Genomic DNA, 23,254 nt, shown 5'->3' with positions numbered 1-23,254 from the left:
CTAGGACCAGGAGGGGCTGGGGCCATGCTGGGGCAGGACCAGGAGGGGGTGGAGGCCTGGGGCCATTGGGGGCAGGACCAGGAGAGGAGTGGGGACCTGGTGCCATGCTGGGGCAGGACCAAGAGGGAGGCAGGATGGGGCTAGGGCTATGCTGGGGGGTGTGTGTGAGGGGCTAGGAGCAGGAGGGGTCTGGGGCCATGCTGGGGCAGGACCAGGAGGGGGTGGAGGCCTGGGGCCATGGGGGCAGGACCAGGAGAGGGAGTGGGGCCTGGTGCCATGCTGGGGGCTAGGGCCATCCTGGGGGTGAGGGGCAGGACAAGAGGGAGGCAGGATGGGGCTAGGGCTATGCTGGGGTGTGCGTGAGGGGCTAGGAGCAGGGGGGGTCTGGGGCCACGCTGGGGGGGGGGGGGCTGAGGACCAGGAAGGAGGTGGGGGCAGGGCCCTGCTGAGCACCAGCACCTCAGCTCAGGCCCAGCTCAGCAGATGCAGGATCTGGGCCTGGTACCACCCCTGCTCTGTAGGCAGCAGCCGCAGCACAGAAGAGCATCTCGTTCTGCTTCCCCCAGCCCTGCACCCAGCCCGGGGGGCAGCACCTATGGGGCCAAAGGGACCTGGCTCCTCCCTGTTTCAGTGGAGTCAGACCAAGCCTCCCTAGGTCCCTCTGCCCCAGCCCCACAGTAGCTGAGTGCCTGGCAGGCTTTGATCCAGCTGGCCCCTGGGCAGGAGCCCCAGCAGATCACGCTCTAGCCTGGGCTGCAGGAGAGCTGGGTTCTAGCTGCAGGGCTCGGTGCCTGACCTCGGGCCCAGCCTGTCCCCCCTCTACCCCCATTTCCAGAGGCAGAAGCTGAACGTTACCAACCTGCTGCGTAAAGCGCTTCGAGCTCTGCCCCGCCACACACCTGCTAAGAGCTGGGACAGGCCCTCCCCCTTTGACAGATGGGGCCCCAGGCCAGAGGCTGCAGCAGAGCAGGGACCACAGCTGGGAAGCAGGAGCTGGGCTCAGGGACCCCGTTTTAGTGCTGCAGTTTGCACAGGTTCTAGTCTGCTGTGCAGTCAGCGCACTGTGCTGGGTGAGGGTGTCAACCTGGCCTAGGCCAGAGCTGCACCTGCCCTGTGCCTGCAGAGTAGCGCAGGGTGGAGATGAGCTCAGTGGAAATGCGCAGACGGCAGCCACGTAACCAGCTGTCGGATCCTCCTCCCCCAATTGTCTCCATGAGCTGGGCGCAGGCACAAGCCGCCTCAGGCTGTAGCAGTTACGGTGAGATGGGTCTTGCTGCTACTTCCCCCCACGGCCATCCCAGGGGCTCGGTACGTGCAAGCTGCAGCCCTCCCTGCAGTCCTAGTGCTGGGATCCCCAAAGAACTCACAGGGCAGGGGGCAGCCCATTGAACGCACTGAAGTTCCCCCCATTCCCTCCCCCTTCCACCCTGCTGTCTGCTACTCTCACCTTGTCTTCTTGGAGCACTGCTCCCCTTCTAATTAACCCCCCCCAATCATGGAACGATGCTGCTGGGTGCCCCCTGCCCTTAGCCACTCTACTGGGGGGTTACACCCTTTCTCCCACCCTCCCCCCAGGCCCTGGCGATGCAGAGTGCAAGCTCTCTCGTTCTAGGCCGGGACTAGCCCCGCAGATGCCAGTGGTGCTCAGGGCCTGCCCCACCCTACTAAACACTAATAAGGAGAAAGTCAGGCACAGGGAGCACGTTACAAATTTTTTTTCCTTCACTTAAAAATTTTCAATTCAGCAAACAAAACACGTGCATGGATTTATGTTCCCAGCTGAACCCTGGCGCAGGCCAGAGCACAAGAGCTGCGCCCCACGGCCTGCTGCAGCAAGCGATGACCAGAAAAGGGGAAACAGAATCAAGGCAGCATGAAGTAAAAACAAGAACAAAATCCCCAGCAAACAAGACAGCAGAGCTGTGAAAGCCGGGCTCAGCGGCTGCCCGAGGAGCAGAGTGGCAGGAAGGGAACTGGGGCTGACAGAAGCCCAACACAGCTGCAGTTACCAATGGAGACCAGGCTGGAGATGATCTGTGACTCACCCCAGGCCTTCAGGTAAAAGCAAGAGGGGATGCAGATCAGTGTAGCAAAGGGGGGGGGGGGGGGAAGGCCTGGATACGGAAAGCTGCTGTGAGGTTGTAAGGTGCAGTATTGGAGTGATGGGGCTTGTGAATCACCAGGACTCTTAGCTCCTGGAAGTCCCCTTGGGGACAGAAAGTGGAAGGGTCTAACGTGTAGCTGGATGGACGCACAGACCCGTGTCTGTAGGACTAGACGCTGGTGTTCATGGACTTAGCCGAGAGAAACATGGTTAAGGCCACGTCCAGTCTGCCTGGCTCCCAGACCCCCCTCTGGCCACTGGCTCCCGGGTGCGGTGCAGCTCCAAGGAATTGGAAGTGTTCAGAAAATGACACGTTTACGCGCGTATAGAAAGGGGACAAGGCTTGATAGAAATCTCTCTTTACTTTGGAAAGGCAATGGCCAGCTCGAGGGCTTGGGCCCCCACATACAGCAAGCCAGACAGCATCTACAGTAGAAACATGGTAGCAACTTTATCAACCCCAAATCAAGAGAGGGTGGGGAGTCTCTCTACAAATCCTTCCCCGAGAAAGCAGCTCATCACCCTCCCCTCAATGGAGACCAGCAGGGCACCGTTCTCAATCACTGGACACCGGCTCGCTGTGCAACTCTGCAGCCTGCTCGACTAAATCGGCTGGCTAGCGGCTCGGTCCCTAGGCATTAACCCAGCCGGTTCTCAGCAGCACATACTGTTACGGGCTTGATACCCAAAGCTGCCAACATCAGCTCAGCTGCATTTAATGCTATATTCAAAATGCAGCTGGAGAGAGGGTGCAACTGGCTGAACGTCTAGTTCCACACCGAACACAAGGGCGGCCTTGTGTCGGACATCACGAAGCCACAAATCGCCCTCCAAGCTTGGTCAACAGGAGGGGGAGGCAGAGCAGCTTCCTGGGAAGCAGTGTCCAGAGGCTGCCTGGCTGCAGGGAAAGCAGCTGTTTGCCAGCTGCAGCTGGCTTCTACTGCAAGACTCAGCAAAACAGAAATCAAGGAATATGTTGGACTCTCCCCACCCCAAAAGAAACTTCTAGAACCAAAGTTCATGCCCAGGAGAGAGAGAAACTAAAAAAAGGAATGACCAGGCTCAGCGACCTTACAATGGACCAAGATTCCTGCTCCTAGCTAGTTAAAAAAGGAAATAAAAACCAAAGCATGAATTAAAATGGCAACTTAACAAATCTCATTTCCAAACAAAAAAAGTGTAAAACATCAGCATCTGAAGGGTTTAAAAAACAAAACAGAACAGGAATTTGGAGAGGCAGGCGGGGCCCGAGACCTCAAGCTCAGCGTGAGCCTCTAGGGAGCGCTGCATCCCAGACGCAGCCCTGAAGGCTTTGAGCAGGGAGAGGCCAGGAACCAGGCAGATCCGGAGTCCCACGGCGTAACTAGACCTCTGTACGTGTACCCCCTAGATCGCCACCTCTGTGCTACCAGAACTTCCATGCTCACGTTCCAGTGAGCAAAGGGCACCTGCCGGAGTCACTTACATTCCTCTCTCTGAAGCAGCAGTTTAAGGCAGGGAACGAGCATCTCCCTAGGACTCACTGTCCTCTCAGGATTGTTTGTAGGTTCCCAGTTACTGCAATCAGAATACAGCACGACTCCAGCAGGTTCCGCCCCACGGAGAGGCACCAAGAACAGCAGAGACAGGGGCCACGGGGTAAGCTTTGTCCTGCCCCCGCACGGTACATTTGCGGAGTGCTCGCCTCTGCTCTGGCTGCCCGTGAGGCAGACGGGTGCTGGTTCTGGAATGGGGGGGAATTGGAAGGGCTCATCCTCCAGCAGGAAGCCTGTGGGGCTTCCCACCCCACTCAGAGAAGCCAAGTCTTTCTCACACACGTAAAAACCTCAAAATCAAGACTAACGTTAAAAAAAAGTTTGTACAAGATTTACACGCGGAGGGGATGATAGTGCTTCAGCAGGGAGGGGGTTAAAATATCCTCTTCCGCTTCAGGTAGGAGTCTGCATAGTGCCCTCCCAGGCCCTGAGAATGTTGTCCGACGTAGCCGCCCTCCGGGCTGGGCTCCGGGGATGGCAGCAGGTGGGAGAAGGCCCGTTTCTGGCCCCCGATCGGAGTCTGGAAAAGACAGCGGGGAGTTGAGTGTCAGGGCCTGGCAAAGCACCGGGAGGGGGGGGGGGGGTGTTTGCAGGTCGGTAGCAAAGCTCTGCCCTCGTCCCCACAGATACTCACCTTGGAGTGGGAGCCGTGGGAATGGCTGTTTGGTCCCAAGCCCAGGATATTGTCCCCGGTGCCCACAGGTGGCATCCCTACTGCCTGGAAGAGAGAGAGTCACCCCACTGATGTCCCTGTTTACCAGCACTGCATGGGCCCACAAGCACCCTGCAGTTCCACTGGCTCAACACAGCCGCTTTCCATTCAAGGGACCCCTCAGAGGCCTATTCCCACCTCCCGGGGACTAGCAGGGGCTACGTTCTGCGCATACATCTTACCATCTCTCCCCTCCCCCTAGGGAACGGGGCTGCAGCTGTGGCAGACTTTATGGCACTGAATGCAACATCCAGACAGCAGGGAACGTGCCCATTCTCCTGCAGGGAGAGCAGCTCCCTTTGGTAGCTGGCCCAGTGAGTCTTACCGGAAGGGCTGGGCTTCAAATATCAGGCCATTTCTAATCACTACTGGTGGGACCTTCACCCCAGAGGGAAGTTACCGGCCTCCAGGTCCTACCTCTGCCGTCGCTGAGTAAGCGCGTCTCAGAGCCGCCCCCGCCGTGAGGCCATACAACTGGCCGCTTGCTCATCCGCCAGGCGGCTCCATTTCATGGCAGCGCCAGAGCAAGGCGAAGGCCTGGCCTTTTCCATTAAAGGCTAATACCCCTGTAACCCCCAGGCCGTGCAGAGCCCCGGCAGGCTGGGATCCCCGCCAGGAATCACCACGCCCGCCTGCCTGGATCTTTGAGTCACTCCGAACTAGATGAAGCCTGAGTGCGAGCGAGCTGACGCACGCTCGTCTGTGCCCTTAGCAGCCGGAAGCCCAGACTCTCCCCTCCCGGCACACACAGAAGTGACCTCTCACTTTGTTCAGGTGGCTTTGCTTAAGCCCAGCTTGAAGGCCACTGGTGAAGTAGGAGGTTGGGGATCCTGAGTAGAAGGGCGGCAGGGGTGGCCCCAAGCTGCTCCGCTCAAATCCAGGAGATGAAGGCATCTGGAAGAGAAGCGGCTCCGCATCACAAGCTGGATCGAGGCTCGGTTCAGCCCCCTGGAGGCAGAACTGCAGGCTGTGCCTCCGTGCTCTGCAGCGTGGAAATAGATCAACGGGTGCGTCTACAGCGACCCAAGACCCACCGCAGGCCTGGGTTAACCGACTTGGTTGTGGGCTGCAGGACTGAAAATTGCAGCGTAAACATTTGGGCTGGGGCTGGGGATCTGAAACCCCGGCCGGGGGGAGGTCTCAGAGCCGGGGGCCCAGCCCAAATGTCTACACCGCAATTTTCACCCCGCTGCCTGAGTCAAGTGACCCAGACACGGTGCCACAGGTTTTACTGCAGTGTAGACGTACCCAGTGAAACCAAATTCTCTTTGGCGCAAAGGACACAACACCCCCGCTTGCTCAGGGACGGGGGGCTTCTGGGCGGGATCCCCCTTGAAGCAGGCCCACGGGACTTGTGGAAAAGCAAGAACATGCCACCGTGGAGCCCGAAGGCCTGGGCTAGCTGAGTATAGAAAGGCGTGAGGCTAGGGATTGGCTAGTGTGGTCTAACTCACTGGAAATCGAATGTAGACAAGGCAGCAGGTACCTCCCCCCGGCTCCAACTAGACCCTGCTAGAGACGGTACGTCCCATCTGCACTGGGCTTTCCAGCGTGTTAGCTGGAAGACACTGCCCCCGCCGCGACATCCTGCTCTGGGCAAGGCTGACAGCTGTTCTCTGAGCAGCGAGCAGACACATCACCGACTTTCTGGCCAGCCTGGGAATGGTTCCTCCCCTTGGCAGCTTGCCCCGAGGAGATCCACAAACCAGGCCCTTGTTATCAATACCCTCACGAGCAGCCATGGACACACGGACAGGGAACTGCCTGGTGCCTCTATGGAGCGATCAGGGAACCATCAGCTGTGCAGGGCACATGCAGGGCAGAACTCCACCTAACCTGATCCATGCCACTTCGTGACCCAGGCAGGCTCCTCCCACACCCCAAAACCAGCCAACCAGGGAGCCCCGAGAGCGGCCCAGAAGCTGCAGGGGTGAAGAACGGGAGAGCGGGGAAGCAGCAGAGCCCAGTCCAGTGCATTGTCGCCTCGAAAGGGAGGTTCAGAATCCAGGCGGCTGCACTCAGACCAGCCCCACGGCTCAGCTCCTAGCTGAATACCCGCAGAAGTTACCTTGTGCCTACTGTGTCCAAATCCGCCCAGGATGGGCCCAGCGTGGTCCCTCGACTGGCCGTACATTCGGGATCCCAAGTCCTTCCAGGAGAAAGCAGAGAGCAAACACGGCTCTTACACAGGCATTTCCAGAGGCCATAACACAAGCTCAGGTGGGTCAAGGGTGTGCCTGACCAGGGAGGGAGAAAACGGGAGAAGAGCAAGCAGGACGCCTGGGTTCCATTCCCTGCTCTGCTGCTTTAATACCCAGAGGACTCGACTCGTCCCAGCTGACGTCTGGGCTAATGCTCTGTCCCACCCCAAGGTACTTACCGGCTGATAGTCGAAAGCATAGTTGTCTCCTGCCAGCCCAGGAGAGGGCAGTGGTGGGTCGGCCATGGGGGGCTGTGGGATTCTGGGATTGGAAACGTTACGGAGCACTCCAGCCTTCAGATTAAATGCTTTATTGGCACCACCTGCAGAAGAGCGTTACTCATTAGCACCACGGCAGCCGGGCAGATAGTCAAGGGCCCAGCTGCCCCGGCTCCCTTTCGAGAGAAATTACTGCAGGCTGCCCCATTACCCAACTGCACTGCTGGGCCCAGCCCTTTGCCCCCTGGGAGAGGCAGCTCTCAGCCCTCGGGATTCCCTTCCCCCGGACGCCCCATGCCTGAGAGAGGGACAGTCCCAGACAGTCCCATTGCCCCGTGGGCCATTAGCAGTGCGCTGGAGATGGAGCCTGACCTCGCTTCAGTAACGCCCACAAGGCCAAACTGAAATCATTTGTCCCTCTGGGCTGCTGTCCACCGAGTTTAACCCCTACACTCGAACACAGCAGGATCTCTGCCCTACCCGACTCAGGGCAGCACGGTGGACTAACAGCTGCTCCTGCTCTTGGCTCCGACACCAACTGCCCCATGGCAAGTGACTTTGCTTCTCAAGTGGGGATCCGTGACCCCGTGGCAGGAGGTCAACAGGCGAAGTCTGCCCCCACCTCCATTCAAACGGAGTCTCCTGACTGGCATCTGCCTGAACAAGCCAAGTGCTAGGTCCCAGGCTGGCCTGGTGGTAGCACAGGAGATGCACTCCCAGGCGCTTGTTGGCAGGCTCCTAACGTCAATCCCCCTCCGCTGTGCAGACAGGCACTGAGCTGAAGCAGGAGGAGTCTTGCCCTGCTCCCCCAGGTCTGCAGCCCTGCTCTGGTCCCAGCATGGGCAGCTCCCCGCCCAGCTCCGGTTCAGTTCCAGCCTTGTCCGCCCCTTTCAGGGCACACTTAGCAGAAGAGCCATGCCGACCCCCATGCTTCTCCTACTGTCAGTTTAAAGGGGCAGCAGCCCCCCGGCCAGCTCACCTCCCAGGCTGTTTGCAGGAAGAAGGCTGTGCAGGTTTAAATAAGGGTTGAGAGGAATCTTGAAGTCTTTGGGCGGCTCTCCCAGCAGCGAGGCCTAGGAGAGAAGGAGTCCCGGGGATTAGTGCTGCTGGACGGTATCCCCGAGGCAGGCCGCTCAGAGGAGCGTCAGGAGGACAGGGAAACGCAAGGCCGTTCGGACTCCTGCCGACCGCTACGTTGCTTTGCCGGGGACAAGCGGCTGGAAGCGTTACAGACTTTTAAGGCTGCACCAAACAGACTGGGGAGCAGGCGGCATATGGCAGTGGGAAGCGCTTGTTCTAGGTGGACTCTGAACACAGCTGCTCTTCTTACCCCGTTCTCCATCTGCTTTGGTTTCTGAAGTCCACTGATCACCGATCCCAGGATGGAAGTGGTGAGGCCCGGCAGGGCTGATGGGGTCCCAGGAGATGAGGTCAGCTGGGACACCTGCGTCCCCATTGCCGAGTTCTCTCTCTCTGTCCCCAGGAAGGATGACAGGGGCATGCCCCCCGAAGGCAGGATCGGTGACTTCATGTGCCCCTGCGTCATGTCAGCAGGCAGAGGTCCCCCTGGGGAGAGGAGATGCCACCGCTTTACAGACAGTCACTCAGCAACCTCTTCCACCCTCCCCTTCACCCACACGCCTGCATCTGAGCCTGAGAACAGCTAGCTCGGCGCCCAGACACCTGCTGCTAGGGTTGGGTCAGCCTCCTCTGCAGGCCCACGCCAATGGCTCCTACTCCAGAGAGGGCAGAGGGCTGATAAATCTTAACATGCTCCAGGGTTTCCTACAGGGCTCTGCCCTCCTCCAGGGTTATCTGCAGACCAACATGCCCGTGCTTTAGACCCCGACGTCAATGCCAGCACAGCAATCTCCAGTGATGCGCACTGCAGCTATTGCTCCATGCGCGAGGCAGCACAGTGAACGGGCAGCACCCAGGGTGGCAGGAACTGCAACCCCCAGCGTCTGGGATGGGGCACTGCACAGAGAACCGAAGCTGCACTCACGTGAGCGGCTGCAGCTCTGCCCAGCATCCAGCACATGCTGCAGGAATCACGACTCCTGAGCAATCGGCTCATGCCACAAACCCACAGCGTTACCTGAGGCGAGTTCTCCCAGCAGCGAGCTTCCGGGCTGAGCTGGGGCGGTCGCCAACCCCAAGGTGCCGTGCTGTAGAGAACTGAGAGGAGAGTCCCCCAAGATCCCGGGTTTCTGCAAACAAGAGGCAGGTTAAAGGCCAAGCCGAAGGCACAGTGGGAAACGTGGTTAGTATGAAATGCCAGCGGTGCAGCCAAGCGGTGAGAGCATTGCAAGAAGCCAACCCAAACAAATCGGTGCCTATGGTGCACTCAGCTCTGGGCCCTACATGAGCGGTTCATGCACAGCACACGGGGACAGAACCTGCGGAGTACTAGCCTGCCACGCGCTCACTAGCCATGTGCACGTGAAGAGTTCCCTAGAGCAGTGGTTCTCAACCAGGAGCACATGTACCCCTGGGGCACGCAGGGGTCTTCCGGGGATACAGCAACACATCTAGCTACATAAAAAGCACTGGCCAAGCCAGTACACACTAAATGTCATACAATGACTTGTTTATAGTGCTCTGTGCTGAGCAGCAGGTGGGGAGGCCTGGCCAAATACCCGCTGTCCAGTTGCAGCCGGGTGACCTTGTGCTAAGGAAGTGCTGTGATCACAGTCCCAGCACACCCCTCCCAGAGAAGCAGGGAGGGGACACAGGAGGCTCTGCACATTTACAGATGGGAGGGGAAGCTGGAGCTTCCCAGGAAAGGAAGAGAAGACAGAAGATCTGGCAATCTTTGCATGCTCAGGGACCCAACGGGCTGCTGCAGAGAGCCGTCCTAGCCTGCGCTTCCCAAGGAAGCGGGCTGGAAGCTCAGCTGGCACTGGAGTGATCTAAAGACAGCACAGCTTGTTAGCGCAAGCACTCGCTGGATCTCTTCCCCGGAGAGGGGCACCCCACAGCCCAGAGCACTATTGGCATTTCAAAGCTCTCCCTGGAGGGGCCGCCAGGGAGACGGGCTGCAGCAATTTCATGGCTCTTTAAACAGACAAACCACCGAAAATAGAAGCCAGGCTACTCCCACGCAGCGCCCTCCCCTCTGTCCAGACCGCTTGCTTCCCTAGAACCAAGGAGCCAGCTCAGCTCACCCCGAGTCCTGTGCCACTAACAAACGGAGAGGTTACCACTGTCCAACAGACCCAGCGCTGAGAGGCCCGGCCCCGCTTGCGCCACGGCACGGAACTCACGCCGCCGCAGCTGAATGCAGCCACGGGCCTGGTCGGCACACGCTCTTCCACTGGCAGAAGCCCTGCTTCGGCAGCAGCACATTAACTGAGCCTTACCCATGAGGCAGACAGGGGCGCCGCTCAGACGGGTACTACCAAGCCCAGAGATGCTCCGATCGTTAGAGGCTAGGCTGTGACCTGCGACATGCCCAGCCCAGAACCCCCTTACAGCCCTACACAGGCCCCTGGATCCAGGGGCCGCCCCCCTGTAAATGGGAGGGAGGGGACGGCTGGAGACACAGGCAGGGCTGAAGCAACCCACTGCTGGTATAGCTGGGATCCTGCTCCTGGGGAAGTGCCGTGGCAAGGCACCCACCGATTTCCATGGCAGCAAGGTCAAGCCCCTAGACCAGCAGTAAGTGCCGACCTCCCAGGAGCAAGGAGGTGACAGGAGAGGGTGTCTGCCCCCCAGGACAGTGCACTTTACACACCGCTCCTTGCTCCGCGTGTCACAACCCAGCCTGAAAGGTCAGCGCATGAGTGGAATTCGGACCAGGCCTGAGGGTGCATCTGGCGCTGCGTCTCCCCACACACGCACACAGGAAGCCCTCTACCACTCACATGGAGTACGGCCTGGTTCTCCTTGTTCTGCAGCAGCTGCGTCCAGACCTGGTTCTGCAGTAACAGGGAGCTCCCAAGCAATGCCTTCTGGGGCAGAGAGCAAAGCAAGACAGACCAGAAAGACAGATCACTTCATGAACCGGGCGGCTAAAGGAGCAGATGTCAGCTAAGAACAGCTCGAGTCAGCATTAAGCCAGCCTCCAAATGCCCAGCTTGACACCAGCCACTCTGGGGAGGTGGGGAACGCCGCTAGGAGCACCGCCAGTCAGAGGGTGAAAGAGAGCGAGGCTGACAGACAGCAGAGTAACGGGGCAGCGCCGGGCGCCACTGACAGAGATGGCAGAGTTCAGATTCAGTTCTCCAGCTGTCGGTTTGGTGGGCAAGGGCTCAAGGCCAACGGTTTCGGAGGTCATGCAGCGTGTGCGCGCCCGGGTGCACACGTGTGAGATTTGTGTACCCGACCAGAGTTACGGGAAGAGTCAGGCCTGGGGCATCTCAAGCTGGACACAGAACATAAGAACGGCCGTACCGGGTCAGACCAAAGGTCCATCCAGCCCAGTGTCCTGTCTGCCAACAGTGGCCAATGCCAGGTGCCCCAGAGGGAGTGAACCTAACAGGCAATGATCAAGTGATCTCTCTCCTGCCGTCCATCTCCACCCTCTGACAAACAGAGGCTAGGGACACCCTTCCTTACCCAGCCTGGCTAAGAGCCATTAATGGACTTAGCCACCATGAATTTATCCTGTTCTCTTTTAAACATTGTTATAGTCCTAACCTTCACCACCTCCTCAGGCAAGGAGTTCCACAGGCTGACTGTGCGCTGTGTGAAGAAGAACTTCCTTTTATTTGTTTTAAACCTGCTGCCCATTAATTTCATTTGGTGCCCCCTAGTTCTTGTATTATGGGAACAAGTAAATAACTTTTCCTTATTCACTTTCTCCACACCACTCATGATTTTATAGACCTCTATCATATCCCTCCTTAGTCTCCTCTTTTCCCAGCTGAAAAGTCCTAGCCTCTTTAATCTCGCCTCATATGGGACCCGTTCCAAACCCCTAATCATTTTAGTTGCCCTTCTCTGAACCTTTTCTTGTGCCAGTATATCTTTTTTGAGATGAGGTGACCACATCTGTACACAGTATTCGAGATGTGGGCGTAACATGGATTTATATAAGGGCAATAAGATATTCTCCGTCTTATTCTCTATCCCTTTTTGAATGATTCCTAACATCCTGTTTGCTTTTTAGACTGCCGCTGCACACTGCGTGGACATCTTCAGAGAACTATCCACGATGACTCCCAGATCTTTTTCCTGACTCGTTGTAGCTAAATTAGCCCCCCATCCTATTGTATGTATAGTTGGGGATATTTTTCCAATGTGCATTACTTTACATTTATCCACATTATATTTCCATTTGCCATTTTGTTGCCCAATCACTTAGTTTTGTGAGATCTTCAGTCAGCCTTGGTCTTACTAAACTGCTCAAGATAGTTAGCTGCAAACTTTGCCACCTCACTGTTTACCCCTTTCTCCAGATCATTTATGAATAAGCTGAATAGGATTGGTCCTAGGACTGACCCTTGGGGAACACCACTAGTTACCCCTCTCCATTCTGAGAATTTACCATTAATTCCTACCCTTTGTTCCCTGTCTTTTAACCAGTTGGATTGAGTGGCCACTTCTGAAAGTCTGCCTGTTATTCAGCTTCTACCTTCACAGAGGGGCCTGTTTATAACTGGGCGGGGGAGATCTCCCCCCACTCCCCCGAAGCAGGATGTAGCTAGAAGAGGGACAGCCCCATGGTTAAAGCACTGCTCAGCCGCAGGAAAGCTTGGTTCTACTCCTGGCTGCAGCAGACTCAGGGTGCGTTCCTAAGACAGACAATTTGTGCCTGGGTTCCCCAGCCTCCCACCTCCTAGGGGTGCCGTGGGGATAGATTTGCTAGTGTTCTTGAGGTGCTCAAGTGACGGGAGCAATATAAATACAGAGACAAGCACAGGAAATCCTTACGTCTGAAGCAGAGCAGCTTCTAGGACATTACAGGAGTGTCTTGGGCGAGTACCTGCTGTGCTTGCGTCTGGCTCTGCAGAGCTAGCTGAAGAAGAGCGGCGGAGAGGGCTGGGTTGGTCATGAGCGGCATGGACGGGGGGGCCCCCAGGATTCCTGCGAAGAAAAAGGATAAGACCATTTTGATACTGGCTGCCAACACACTGACAGGGCCGACTTTCGCATGGAGGATGGCGGCACGGGCCCTCTAGCAACGAGGCATTGTGCACCGTGGGACAGAATGCCTTGTTCCCAGCCCCTGCCCCACCACTCAGCACCTCTCCCCCAAGTGACGCGAGAGCCTGGGCCAGCACCACGCAAATACCAACAGGAAGGCACGTGTGCGCCGTGTCAGTGCTGCCAGCAGAGCTGAGAATTCGAGCAGGCCCCGGACGAGACGGGAACAAGCCTGGAAGTGTCAGACACCTGGGGTCCTACGCCGTGTACACTTAGCTCAACAGAACGCTGGGCTCTGGGGCTGGCTGCTGGCCAGGGTTACAAGACTGGGCTTGCTACGGAGGCTTGGCCTCGAGCCCATTCTCTGCTCCCAGCCACGGTCGGTGGCTTTCCTTCTTATGAAGGAGCAACGCAGTCATCCAGCTAAAGAGGGACTGTGACCATCGGTACAACCCTCCTCCCGCTCCCGCTGTTGAGAAGAGTCAGCACAGCGGGAATCTAGCTGTCTGGGGAGCTCTGGGCGGCACTCACAGTACCCCACAACAGCTCCACCAGGGCTGTAGCCCCACGTAAGAAAGCCCATTACTCATGCTTACCCTGTTTTCCAGGAACGGCTCCGTGAAGCAGGGGGTTGAGTAAGAGCTGGATCGAAGCGGGGTTCCCCAGGCTGTTAAGAATCTGAAGGATATTTGGCTCTGGAAGGAGCCCTTTCCCACGATTCAGTGCCTTAAAAAAAAAAGTTGCAGATGTCAGAGTCTGAATCTCTCTTTCACTACAGCAGCATCCAGAGACCCCAGGCAGGGTCGTGCCAAGGGCTGTACAGACAGTGCCAGACTCACACAGGTATTTAGGCACCTAAAGATGCAGATAGGTGCCGAATGGGATTACAATACACCTGAGTGAGTTACGCATCTGATCCCATTGACGTTCCACTGGAAATCAGGTGCCTCGCCTGGCAAAACCCATCACCACCACCCAGGCCCTCCCTGCAGCTCCAGGAGCCTAAATACCTTTGTCAACCTGGCTCAAGAGGGTTTGACATTGGTTCTGGAACGTGATTTGAAGGCGCTGGGGGAGAGAGAACTGACTAACGAGGAACTTCAGCAGAAGCTACGAGGAGTCTGAATTACACAGTTGCACTTGACAACGGGAGCTCAAGCAGTGCATTCAGCAGGCGTTTGGGCGAGCACCGGAAGAGGGTTGTTAAGCCCAGCGTGAAGCCAGGTCACTAACATTCCTAGCGCAGACAGAAACCCTGCGGTGATCGGGAGTGGCCAGCGATGTCAGGCTGGCGTTTGTGATGGAATAGTTCAGTGCTGGAGTTGTAAAGCAAATATATGCTGCTCTTTTTGAGAGCTGGATCCGGGCTTCAGATTGAGGAAGAAATTGGGCTAGTAATGACTGTGACCTAACTGGGTCACATGGAGCTAACAGCTTTCACTACCCAGCCTCCCCTCTCTACAAAACCTCACGGGTCTTTTAGTATCTTAACTTGCACAGGAAGTGAGTACTTAGGACGCTGGGCCGCAGGGAAGGTGGGACATTCTGCTTGCTAGAAAGGAACTGAAATTCCAGAGCTCAGTACATTTACAGTCCATGTCTCAGGTGCAGAGAGACAGGGCAGGGCAGATGCCTCGTCCCCTCTGAGCCTGGAACATGAGCATCAAGGCTCTTCATACAGAGCAGCCTGTCGGTTTCTGTAGTGACAACACTGCCATGTTGGATTGTCCTGCTGTGAATTAGCATTAAGTTAATTTGTGTCCTGTTTCCTTCAGTCCAGCTGAGCGCTAGCAGTATCTGCACTGGCTTGCACACAAACTGCCCCCGTCACTAACACTGGATGCCCCCAAGCATTAGCTACAGCCTACAGAAGGAAGCGCTGTGGGCAGAGAGTTGTTGGACCAGGCACCGTGCCACTGGTGTGAACTAAGCCTGTTCTAGGCTGCAGATCTGGCCTTGGAAAGGTGCAAGGAGCAGCCCCTGGGGTCTCCGGACAGAGCTGTGAACAGACTGCAGTGCAAATGCGGGGGAAGGGGGAGGTAACAGCACAGTTTGCCTGAGCAGGGTTGGATTAGTAGCCTTACCGTCGCCTGTGCGGCTATCAGGGCGGCCAGCATGCTGCGCCCAGGAGGGCCTGGGGCACAGAAGGAGACGCGGATGTGGTTCCCAGCGAGCGGCAGCCCATCTGTGGCCTGCTGGACCATTTCTGCTATCTCTGCTGACTCATACTCCAGGACTCCAAAGCCTTTCAGCTGGCCATCCTGACCGTACGCCAGCTACACAAAAACAAGGCAGTGAAATGGAGGCTTAGCACAATAGGGAGAGGACACTGGCTGCTAGCGCACGAAGGCCAGAGGCGCTGTGTGCTGGCCGGGGCTGACAGGGCCAGGGGCTTTCAGACCCTTCAGGCTGTGAATTTTTACAACCCGCATCCACACAATTGGAAACTTAACACACCTGGATCTCAGGCCTGGGCACTGAGACCTTACAATGGGCTCTAATGGAGCTCAAAGCCCTGGGCTGGGCAAGGAGCGTGCCAACGCAGGCAGGCAGGTGACACCATGTCATCCAGAAACTCACGGGTTTCGGGTGGGATTGTCAAAGGGATTTGGGCACCCAACTGCCTTAGGAATCCCTGCTCTAAAGGCCATGCCTGCCTCAGAGCCGTGCTTCACCAGACTGGTTTAACTGCAAAGCATTTAGCTTCACAATCTTTGTTCCTTAACGCAGGGAGCCTCAGATCATTGCCCCTCCCTTTCTTCGAAGGAAAGCTGGAGGCTGTGAGCCGGTGGCAGCGTCCCAGCACATGGGAGCAGGTACATTCTAGATGACTGAACAGACACTAGACCGATGGCACAAGGACAAGTCATTTCCACACTGGTGTCAGGGAGCCAGATGGCACTTTCCAGTGGGACACACCACAGGTCACTTTCAGGACCTAGCCAGACACGCAAATTTACACTTGTTGTTTTCCTAGTGAAAGGCAAGGGCCTGAACCTTTACATCCCTGAAAGATCCTAGCTAGGTAGCGAACCCCCTAACCTCACTGCCTTCATTAATCTTAGCTAGCTTACCCAGCCAGGACCTGCCCCAGGGCAAGATCCACTGGCCCCGCCAGCCTGGGGGGCGCCTTTCAAAGGCAGCACTAAGGCGTTCGGGGTACAGACTGCGTCTTCCATCTAGGCCAGGTCTGCACTGAAAAGCTCTGGCTGGCTCAGTGACCATAGACTCTCAGGGTTGGAAGGGACCTCAGGAGGTATCTTGGCCCACCCCCTGCTCAGAGCAGGGCCAGCCCCCAACTAATGTCCACTGGGGTGGGATTGTTTTATGACTTTATTCCAGCAAAAGCCCTAGCACAGACACAGTCATACCCGATAAAGGGCTTTTGCCAGCATAGCCGGCTTCACTCGGGGAACCAGCGTAAGCTATACCAGCAAACGCTCTCTTGCCGGCCTAAGCTGCGTCTCTACCAAGAGGCTTTGCTAGAATAAGCACTCTGGCGAGGCGTTTCTAGTGCAGACTAGGCCTCAGCACACCCTCCAGATTGTCTGGGGCCAGGTCTTGACACCACCATACAGATCCAGCATCATGAACACAAAGGAAACCCACCCCTGGGGCTGAGCTCCTCACCTGGCAGAAGGTCGGGGCAGAAATTGCTGAGAAGACCTGCCTCAGCTCCTCCAGGTCAGTGTAGCTGTGGGGTAATTTGCCCACACACAAGCACTTGGAATGAACCAGGTCTGCGGTCAGCTGGTTGACATCGGTCCAGTGAACATACAGAGTCCGCGTCCCCAGCTGCTTGCCCAGCAGCTCGGATTTTGCTCTGGCTGCTGAGTCCTTTTTCATGTACTCGACGAAGCCATAGCCTTTGGAGTGGCCCGTCTTCTCACTGTACACCAAGAAGCAGCGCTCCAGGTTTCCAAAAGGCCGAACCAGCTCCTCAAATTGCTGTTGCGTATAGAGCCGGGGGAGGTTGGCAATGCACAGGAGGGCATCGGTGGGCTGCAGCTGCACAGAGATCTCCTTGTCCCGGAGCTGGCTCAAGTGGAATTTCTGAATGGCCGACTCGGCCTGCTCCCCATTCAGCAAGGTGACAAACGCTGCAAGCAGAGAAGTTACGATAAGAAACCCTGCAACCCAGCAGCAAGCACCTGGCTAGCGCATCACACCTTCAGTGCCACTCCCACACCAACTCCAGCGTCACACCACACTGTCCGTACCCACACATCCAGCCATGCAGCGTTAGCGGCTCCAGATTACTAGAAAGGGCTCAACGCCCCACGAGGCAGTCACTTAGACTGTCGGCTAACAGCCGTCTTGCTTAGAAGATGCATCAGGCACTCGTGCTTTCTATCAGCCTCAGGACAAGGCAGAAATCTTGGTCTAAGCACTGGAACATTGTCAATAATATTAACAGAGGATCAGTCTGCAGGTGTCCTACAGGCCCAGATGCTAGCACACCACGTCCTAACTCCCTGGGCAAATGGCCCACCAGGGAGGAGACTGGGAACATCCAGTGATTGCTAGCAATGCCCGATACGTAATGGCAGCGCGAGGCTCAAGCCATTCGCATCCCAACCTCCACCTCGACACTCAGACAGGCGGTGAATGGCCCAGCAGCACAGTCACCTCACGCAACCCCACAAGCCTTTTCTGTCCACGGGACCCTTTAGCTGCACAGATTGTGCGAGTGTCAGAAAGGCAGAGCAGCTGCAAAGTGCTGCCTTCAAGAGTCTGCAAGGAGAGTCAGGGGCTGGCTTGACTGAAAATCCCTCAGGTCAGCACCGCACAGAGGGAGCAGTCCTGGGGGTCCCATAAAGCAATGCAACCCCATGTTGCATGTGCAACGTCTGCTGGGGCTGCAAGCCCCACAGCCCAAGTTTCCCAACAGATGCCATTAGCCCCTCACGAATAGGATCCAATGTGCACAGCTGAAGGAAAACCTACCCAAAGAACAGTAAGAAAAACAGTCCCAGCACGGCCAGAGAACAACATGGCAAACTGTGTTTACTGAGGCAGATTAGCACTTGGACAAAGCGAAACCACATTTTAACAAAGTGCAGGCACCACACCCCCTCCAGAACACCAGGCAACAGAGAAGCTGTCCCGAGGTCTGGAGTTGGGGAAAGGATCCATTCACTCGCACAGCGCCCTGTGGGTGGGCTGCACAATAGCTGCGTCCTGGCATAGATTAGCCTCAGGCTGAGAAGATTCAACATTTAAATAGAATGACCCTTCGTGAGAGACCTGCTCTCTGCTTACTCACCAGTCCCTTTGTATTTGTCCACAAAACAGTACTTCAGTTCATAGTCGCTCAGCAGATCATGAACCTCCTGCGTAAACAAAGGCAATGAGAAATCAGCTCCCAAGGAACCTCTTGCATTTAACAGCCCCAGAGAAGAGCCTCACCTGCCCTCCATTCCCAAGCAGAGTGTTTGGAGCCAGTCAGGACTGCTCCTCATGGCGGAATTCTCCAGGGCGCTAATTAGCTAGTGGGAAAGGGCAGCAGGTCGTACCCCCAGCACAGCCAGGGAGGGCAGAGTCCATCAGCAGCAGGGCTGACTACAAAAACAAACAGGGCTGGTTCTCACAGCCACATTCCAGCAGAGCTGAAGGTCTCGGGCATTTCCTGCCTCAGAAATACTTACCTGCACTTGGGCAGGTCTGGGTTACATGCCTGAATAAACAAGGCCCAACGGCGCACCCCTCAAGCTGCTCCAGCTAGCCAGCTTTTCACAGAACTGGTTTTTAAACAACTCCCTCTGGTTTCATGGGACCGAGGTCAAGGCAAGATCTTTGGCTGGTAGTTTGAATGGCAAGTGCCACAGAAAGTCCAATCTGGCCTTGCTGCTGCTACTTCAGTCCTTGGGTTTATAAGTCAGAGTTCAGTAGGGACACAAGAAATCGCCCACCATGCACATTGGATGCATTTGTACCTCCTGAGACACCTCTTCCAGTCCCAAGCAGCTTAGCGCCCCTAGAAAAGTGATTACACTCAGTCTGAGTTCAGATGCTCCTATGCACTGCCTGGGCACCAGGGTTAGTTTCCATTACAGCAATGACTGGCCTTTCAAACCAAGGCGGCTTTTCTCCATCTTCATAGCATGGGAAGGCAGGTTGGACACTGCTGCATGCTCACGGGGCGTGCAATCCATGCCTTTGCTGTAGGATTTAGACTGAACGCTCACATTCCCGTGTCACACCAAGGGCAGTGTTCTGAAATGGGTACGTGTGCAGTGGAATTCTCCAGCTGGGAGAGCAGGGGCCAGCTGGGCCCTGGGAACTGCGTTTTGTTGCGGAAGGGGTGGCTGTACAGCGAGTTGCTACAGTGGACCTAAGTCACTTAGTGGGACCAAAAAAAAAAAAATCTGACCCATTGAGTGAGAACAAGATGCAAACCGTGAGAAATCCTGCTCCTGATGCCAGTCCTTTAAACATACAACCTCAAAACCCTGTGGCTGATGTGCAGCGAGCACTCAACATTGCCATTTTGTCTGCCTCGGAGTAACCTCCCATCCCAACGATATAGCGTGGGTATCATCCGAGTAGCACAATCTCATCAACCCAAACAAGCAGCCTATTTGCCAACACAAACATTGGGTGTTTTGCCAGAGCACTACCCTGAAGTTACACACACTTCTCCTTTCAGATAAGCATCTTCAAACCAGTGAGTTAATATCTCCGTGTTACAGCTGCCCCAGGCAGCAATTTCATGTAATGCTTTGCACAAGACTTTGCCCTTCTCTAGCAGCTCCTAGCTAAGCAGCGCAAGTGACTTCTAAACTTTGAGCCTTTCACTCCCCACCAGCGGGTGGTTCTCTGTGTTTTACAGATAGAGAAATGGAAGCACGAGAGAGACGACATAACTTGCCCTAGATGAAATTGCAAGTCCATGGTAGAGCTAGAAACAAAGCCCTGAAATCTTGACCCTGGCTCCCTGCTCCAGCCACGAGTGTGAAGACCTTCAAGAAAACCCACACGCAGAAGTGGATGAGCGAGATTCTGTGTGCAACCCCAACTTTCACATAGGAGACCTAAGCTGCCTGAGACATTCCAGAAAAAGCACTGTACGCTGCCGTTCCAATGCAAGCCTACTGACCCACGGGAGGGACTGCTCCTTGCTCAGTTTCTCGTGAGACCAATTACACGTGCTTCTGGAAAGCCAGGCCACCACACTTTGGAGGCAATGGACAGCATCAGGAAGTCAAGTGACCGGCTGAACAATGAGAGCAGGTCATGGGATCGAACCATTACCTGCTGGCCTGATGAGCTGATTCTGTGGAAGGACAATAGAAATGTGTTCACAAGGATTTCCTGCAAAGTCCCATTGTCCTTCCTAACAGTCAGGTCACTTCATCCAAGCGCCCATGCAGGGAGCTGAAGAGAAATGTTAGCCATGCTGAAGAGAGGACAAGAAAGCAAGGTGCTTTTATGGCACAGGGTCCTGTGCTGCTTCTTATGCAGGAGATGGTCTATGAAAGACTAAAGCTGCGTTCGATTTTGGAGCAAATGTAAAAATTCACCGAGTTCTGGGTTTTGCATCAACTTGAAATTCAGACCAACTCCAGTAAAAGATTGATGATTGTGGAAATTTACTGTTTTGCACCTTAAGTAGTGCAACATTTCCAGTTTCAGGAAGAAATGAGACGCTATTGACTATGTTTATCTTGGCGTTTGAGGGTTCACTTGAACCAGACACTCGGGTGATGAGACCTCATGAACTCTAGTTGTTTGCACAAACCCCTGAGAAGCAAAAATCAGATTTCCTACTCCCTAATCAGGATTGGAAAAAATCAGTCTGGTTTGATGAGACCTGCTCCTCCATCAGAGTTTTGAAAGTTAGTCAGTTTAACAAATCAAAACTAAGCAGCAACTAACTTATGAGAAACACACTTGTCTAAAAGGAAACTCTCTATACCACACAGGCATAGCCTGCAATATAGATTTAATTTCTTGTCCAATAAAGTGAGGAAGAAAAGAGGAGTATAATTTGGGGAGACGAGTGGGCTACAGAAAGGCAGCCTGCCACCAGATCAGAAGCAAACAGACTTGGACATGCAGTATAAAAATCCACTTCTATTGTGGTGTCTCCTCCCAAACTGAGTGTCCCTGAACTATTTAAGTTTAGCAACAATTGTACAGGCAAGTCTCATCTTACGCGGGGGTTCTGTTCCTCGGTTAGCGCATAAAGCGAAAACCTCGTATAGTCAAAATTACATTGAGTTGAATGGCGGGTGGAATTTCCCACACTACAGAAACAGTATTTAAATTGTTATTTTTCTCTTTTTTTTGTTTCTGCCGACCGTGTAAAGCTGAAATTGCGCAAGTTAAACATGCACAAGATGCGACAGACCTGTAACCCTTTAGCTACCTGATACACTTAAAGACTCAGAGTTTGAATGCTGGCTGGCTGGCTAGCTTTCCCAGGAGCACTGGGCAAGTCACTTCCCCGCTCTGCAACCCAGCTGCAGAACAGGAAAACAACCTGTGGCAGATTTAGGGGTTGAGAGGGTTAGTTGATGTTTGTAAAGTGCTTTGAGACCACAAAGTCCATTTTTTGTGGGTGTGGAGGGAGTCCGATGTCAATTCACGTCTCAGCCAGGGACCAAAGATTACAGAGACACAAGTCAACCAGCACGGGATCAACAAATAGCATAAATGGCCTGTTCAACTCTACTGTTGCGTCATCCAGGAGCTGTTTAGAGGAAAGATTCTAATCACTGCGTGAGACATCACCTGAAGTTTTATAGTTTAAGCCAACAAGGAAGCAGCCGATAGCCACCTGAACATCCAGGTGACCCTGGGGAGGAGTGAGGGATCAGACCTGGACACCAGAAGGGGCTGGGGAAGGGAGACACTTGTCAGAGCCCTCAACTTCAGAAAGTAGCTGCCCTCCCGTTACAGCTGAGGGGCTGTTCCATGAGTAGGGATAAGATAAAGCTTCACCTCTTTCATGCTGTTACTACCCCCTGCTTCTTGAATCCAACTCCTCCCTCCCCCATCTGCATCCCTAATTTTCCCTGATTGGTCACACTTGCGGCCCAGCCCCCCCCCCCCAGATCGACACGCACCCCTGGGACCCACCAGCTCTCCCCCACCCCAGCGGTCACATCCTCACCCAGCCCCTGCTCGATCACATTCCCACCCCGTCCAGCCGAACACCAGCCCCCAGCTCAACCGAGGCTGGTTCAGCCTCCCGGCTCCAGGGGCTGGTGGTGACGTTTCCACTCCCGGATCCCCACTCGCAACCCCCCCCCCCCACGGGCCGTCACCCGTTTGGTCACGTGCTCACCTGGCTCTCCCCGCCCCCGGCTCGCTCCCCGGTACCCGGCTGGTCACGTCCCCTTCCCCGGTACCCGGCTGGTCACGTCCTTCCCCGGTACCGGGTTGGTCACGTCCCCGGGCAGCCCCCGGATCAGGACCTTGCGGCGGTTGCGGAACTGGTGCGAGCTCCGCTCCAGGCGGCTCCGCACCTCGGCCGGGTCCAGCGAGGGCAGCTCCTCCTCGGGGACCCGGTCCGGACCCAGCCCCGGCTCCAGCCCGGGGGGCTCCGGGCTGGGGACCGACGCGGCGCCTGACACGGACACCGCCGCCATCTTGGGAACCCTCCGCCTCCTGAGACCATAGAGCGGGAGACGGTCAGAAAAGAGCGGCGCCAATATCCCGCCCCCCTATTGGGCCATCGTAACCCCGCCCCTCCGCCGGCCTCCCACCGCCCACTGGCCAGAGGGAAAACATACCGTCTGCTCATTGGCCAGCGACACAAACACCCGCTAGCATCCGCGCTTCCCATTGGTCAGTAGAGCCCACCGGCACTAGCATCGCGCCGATTGATTGGCCAGGGTAGGGCGAGGCTTGACTCGCTGCTTCTGTAATCCCCGCTGCCCCCCCAGTGACCCGTCCCCCATTGCGTCACTGAGTCCGCCCCGTGACTCGAGTGTCCCCACTGACCCCATCAACCCCTCCCCACTGACCCCCACAGCCACCCCTCCCCACTGACCCCCATCCAGCCCATTCCTGTCCCCGCCCGAGCCAGCCCCCTTCTGCCCCCACATCACCCCCCGCCCCCAGTGACCCCTGTCCCCATTGCGTCACTGAGTCTGCCCTGTGACTCGAGTGCCCCCGACCCCCACATCCAGCCCCTCTTCTGCCCCCACCAGAGCCAGCCCCCTTGTCCCCCACATCCATCCCTTCCCCACTGACCCCCCCACACATCCAGCACATTTCTGTCCTCCCACATCCAGCCACCTCTTCTGGCCCCTGCCAGCCCCCCTTGTCCCCCCACATCCATCCCCCACACTGACATACTGGGGTATGTAACCTATCACTTAAATCAGCTGCTGCAGCAGATGACTCTCAGAGCAGTAATAGCAGCACAGAGTCCTGTGGCACCT

The 23,254-nt window shown here is 56.0% G+C and overlaps 1 protein-coding gene across 1 annotated transcript; it reads right to left on the bottom strand.

Moving 5' to 3' along the window:
* Window positions 1–2,447: 2,447 nt before the first annotated feature.
* RAVER1 (ribonucleoprotein, PTB binding 1) lies at window positions 2,448–22,491 on the bottom strand. The gene is made up of 14 exons (XM_039514070.1): window positions 22,244–22,491; window positions 18,127–18,193; window positions 16,491–16,960; window positions 14,945–15,136; window positions 13,457–13,586; window positions 12,700–12,800; window positions 8,869–8,980; window positions 8,101–8,336; window positions 7,750–7,843; window positions 6,732–6,874; window positions 6,420–6,500; window positions 5,117–5,245; window positions 4,274–4,357; window positions 2,448–4,159 (listed from the first exon to the last, which is right to left on the bottom strand). The coding sequence occupies exons 1-14, from the start codon at window positions 22,454–22,456 to the stop codon at window positions 4,013–4,015; spliced, it is 2,199 nt and encodes a 732-aa protein (XP_039370004.1). The 5' UTR covers window positions 22,457–22,491; the 3' UTR covers window positions 2,448–4,012.
* Window positions 22,492–23,254: the final 763 nt, after the last annotated feature.

This window comes from Mauremys reevesii, linkage group 25, assembly GCF_016161935.1.
Source record: "Mauremys reevesii isolate NIE-2019 linkage group 25, ASM1616193v1, whole genome shotgun sequence".
Taxonomy (NCBI): domain Eukaryota; kingdom Metazoa; phylum Chordata; order Testudines; family Geoemydidae; genus Mauremys; species Mauremys reevesii.
This window is presented reverse-complemented; position numbering and strand designations above follow the sequence as displayed.

Coding starts and splice junctions, on each gene's coding strand:
- RAVER1 (XM_039514070.1), bottom strand. CDS start 22,456: ATGGCGGCGGTGTCCGTGTCAGGCGCCGCGTCGGTCCCCAGCCCGGAG. Junction 8,981..12,699: donor GCCAGACGCAAGCACAGCAG/GTACTCGCCCAA, acceptor TCTTGTTTGCAG/AAACCCGGGATCTTGGGGGA. Junction 4,358..5,116: donor AGCAAAGCCACCTGAACAAA/GTGAGAGGTCAC, acceptor TCTCTCTTCCAG/GCAGTAGGGATGCCACCTGT.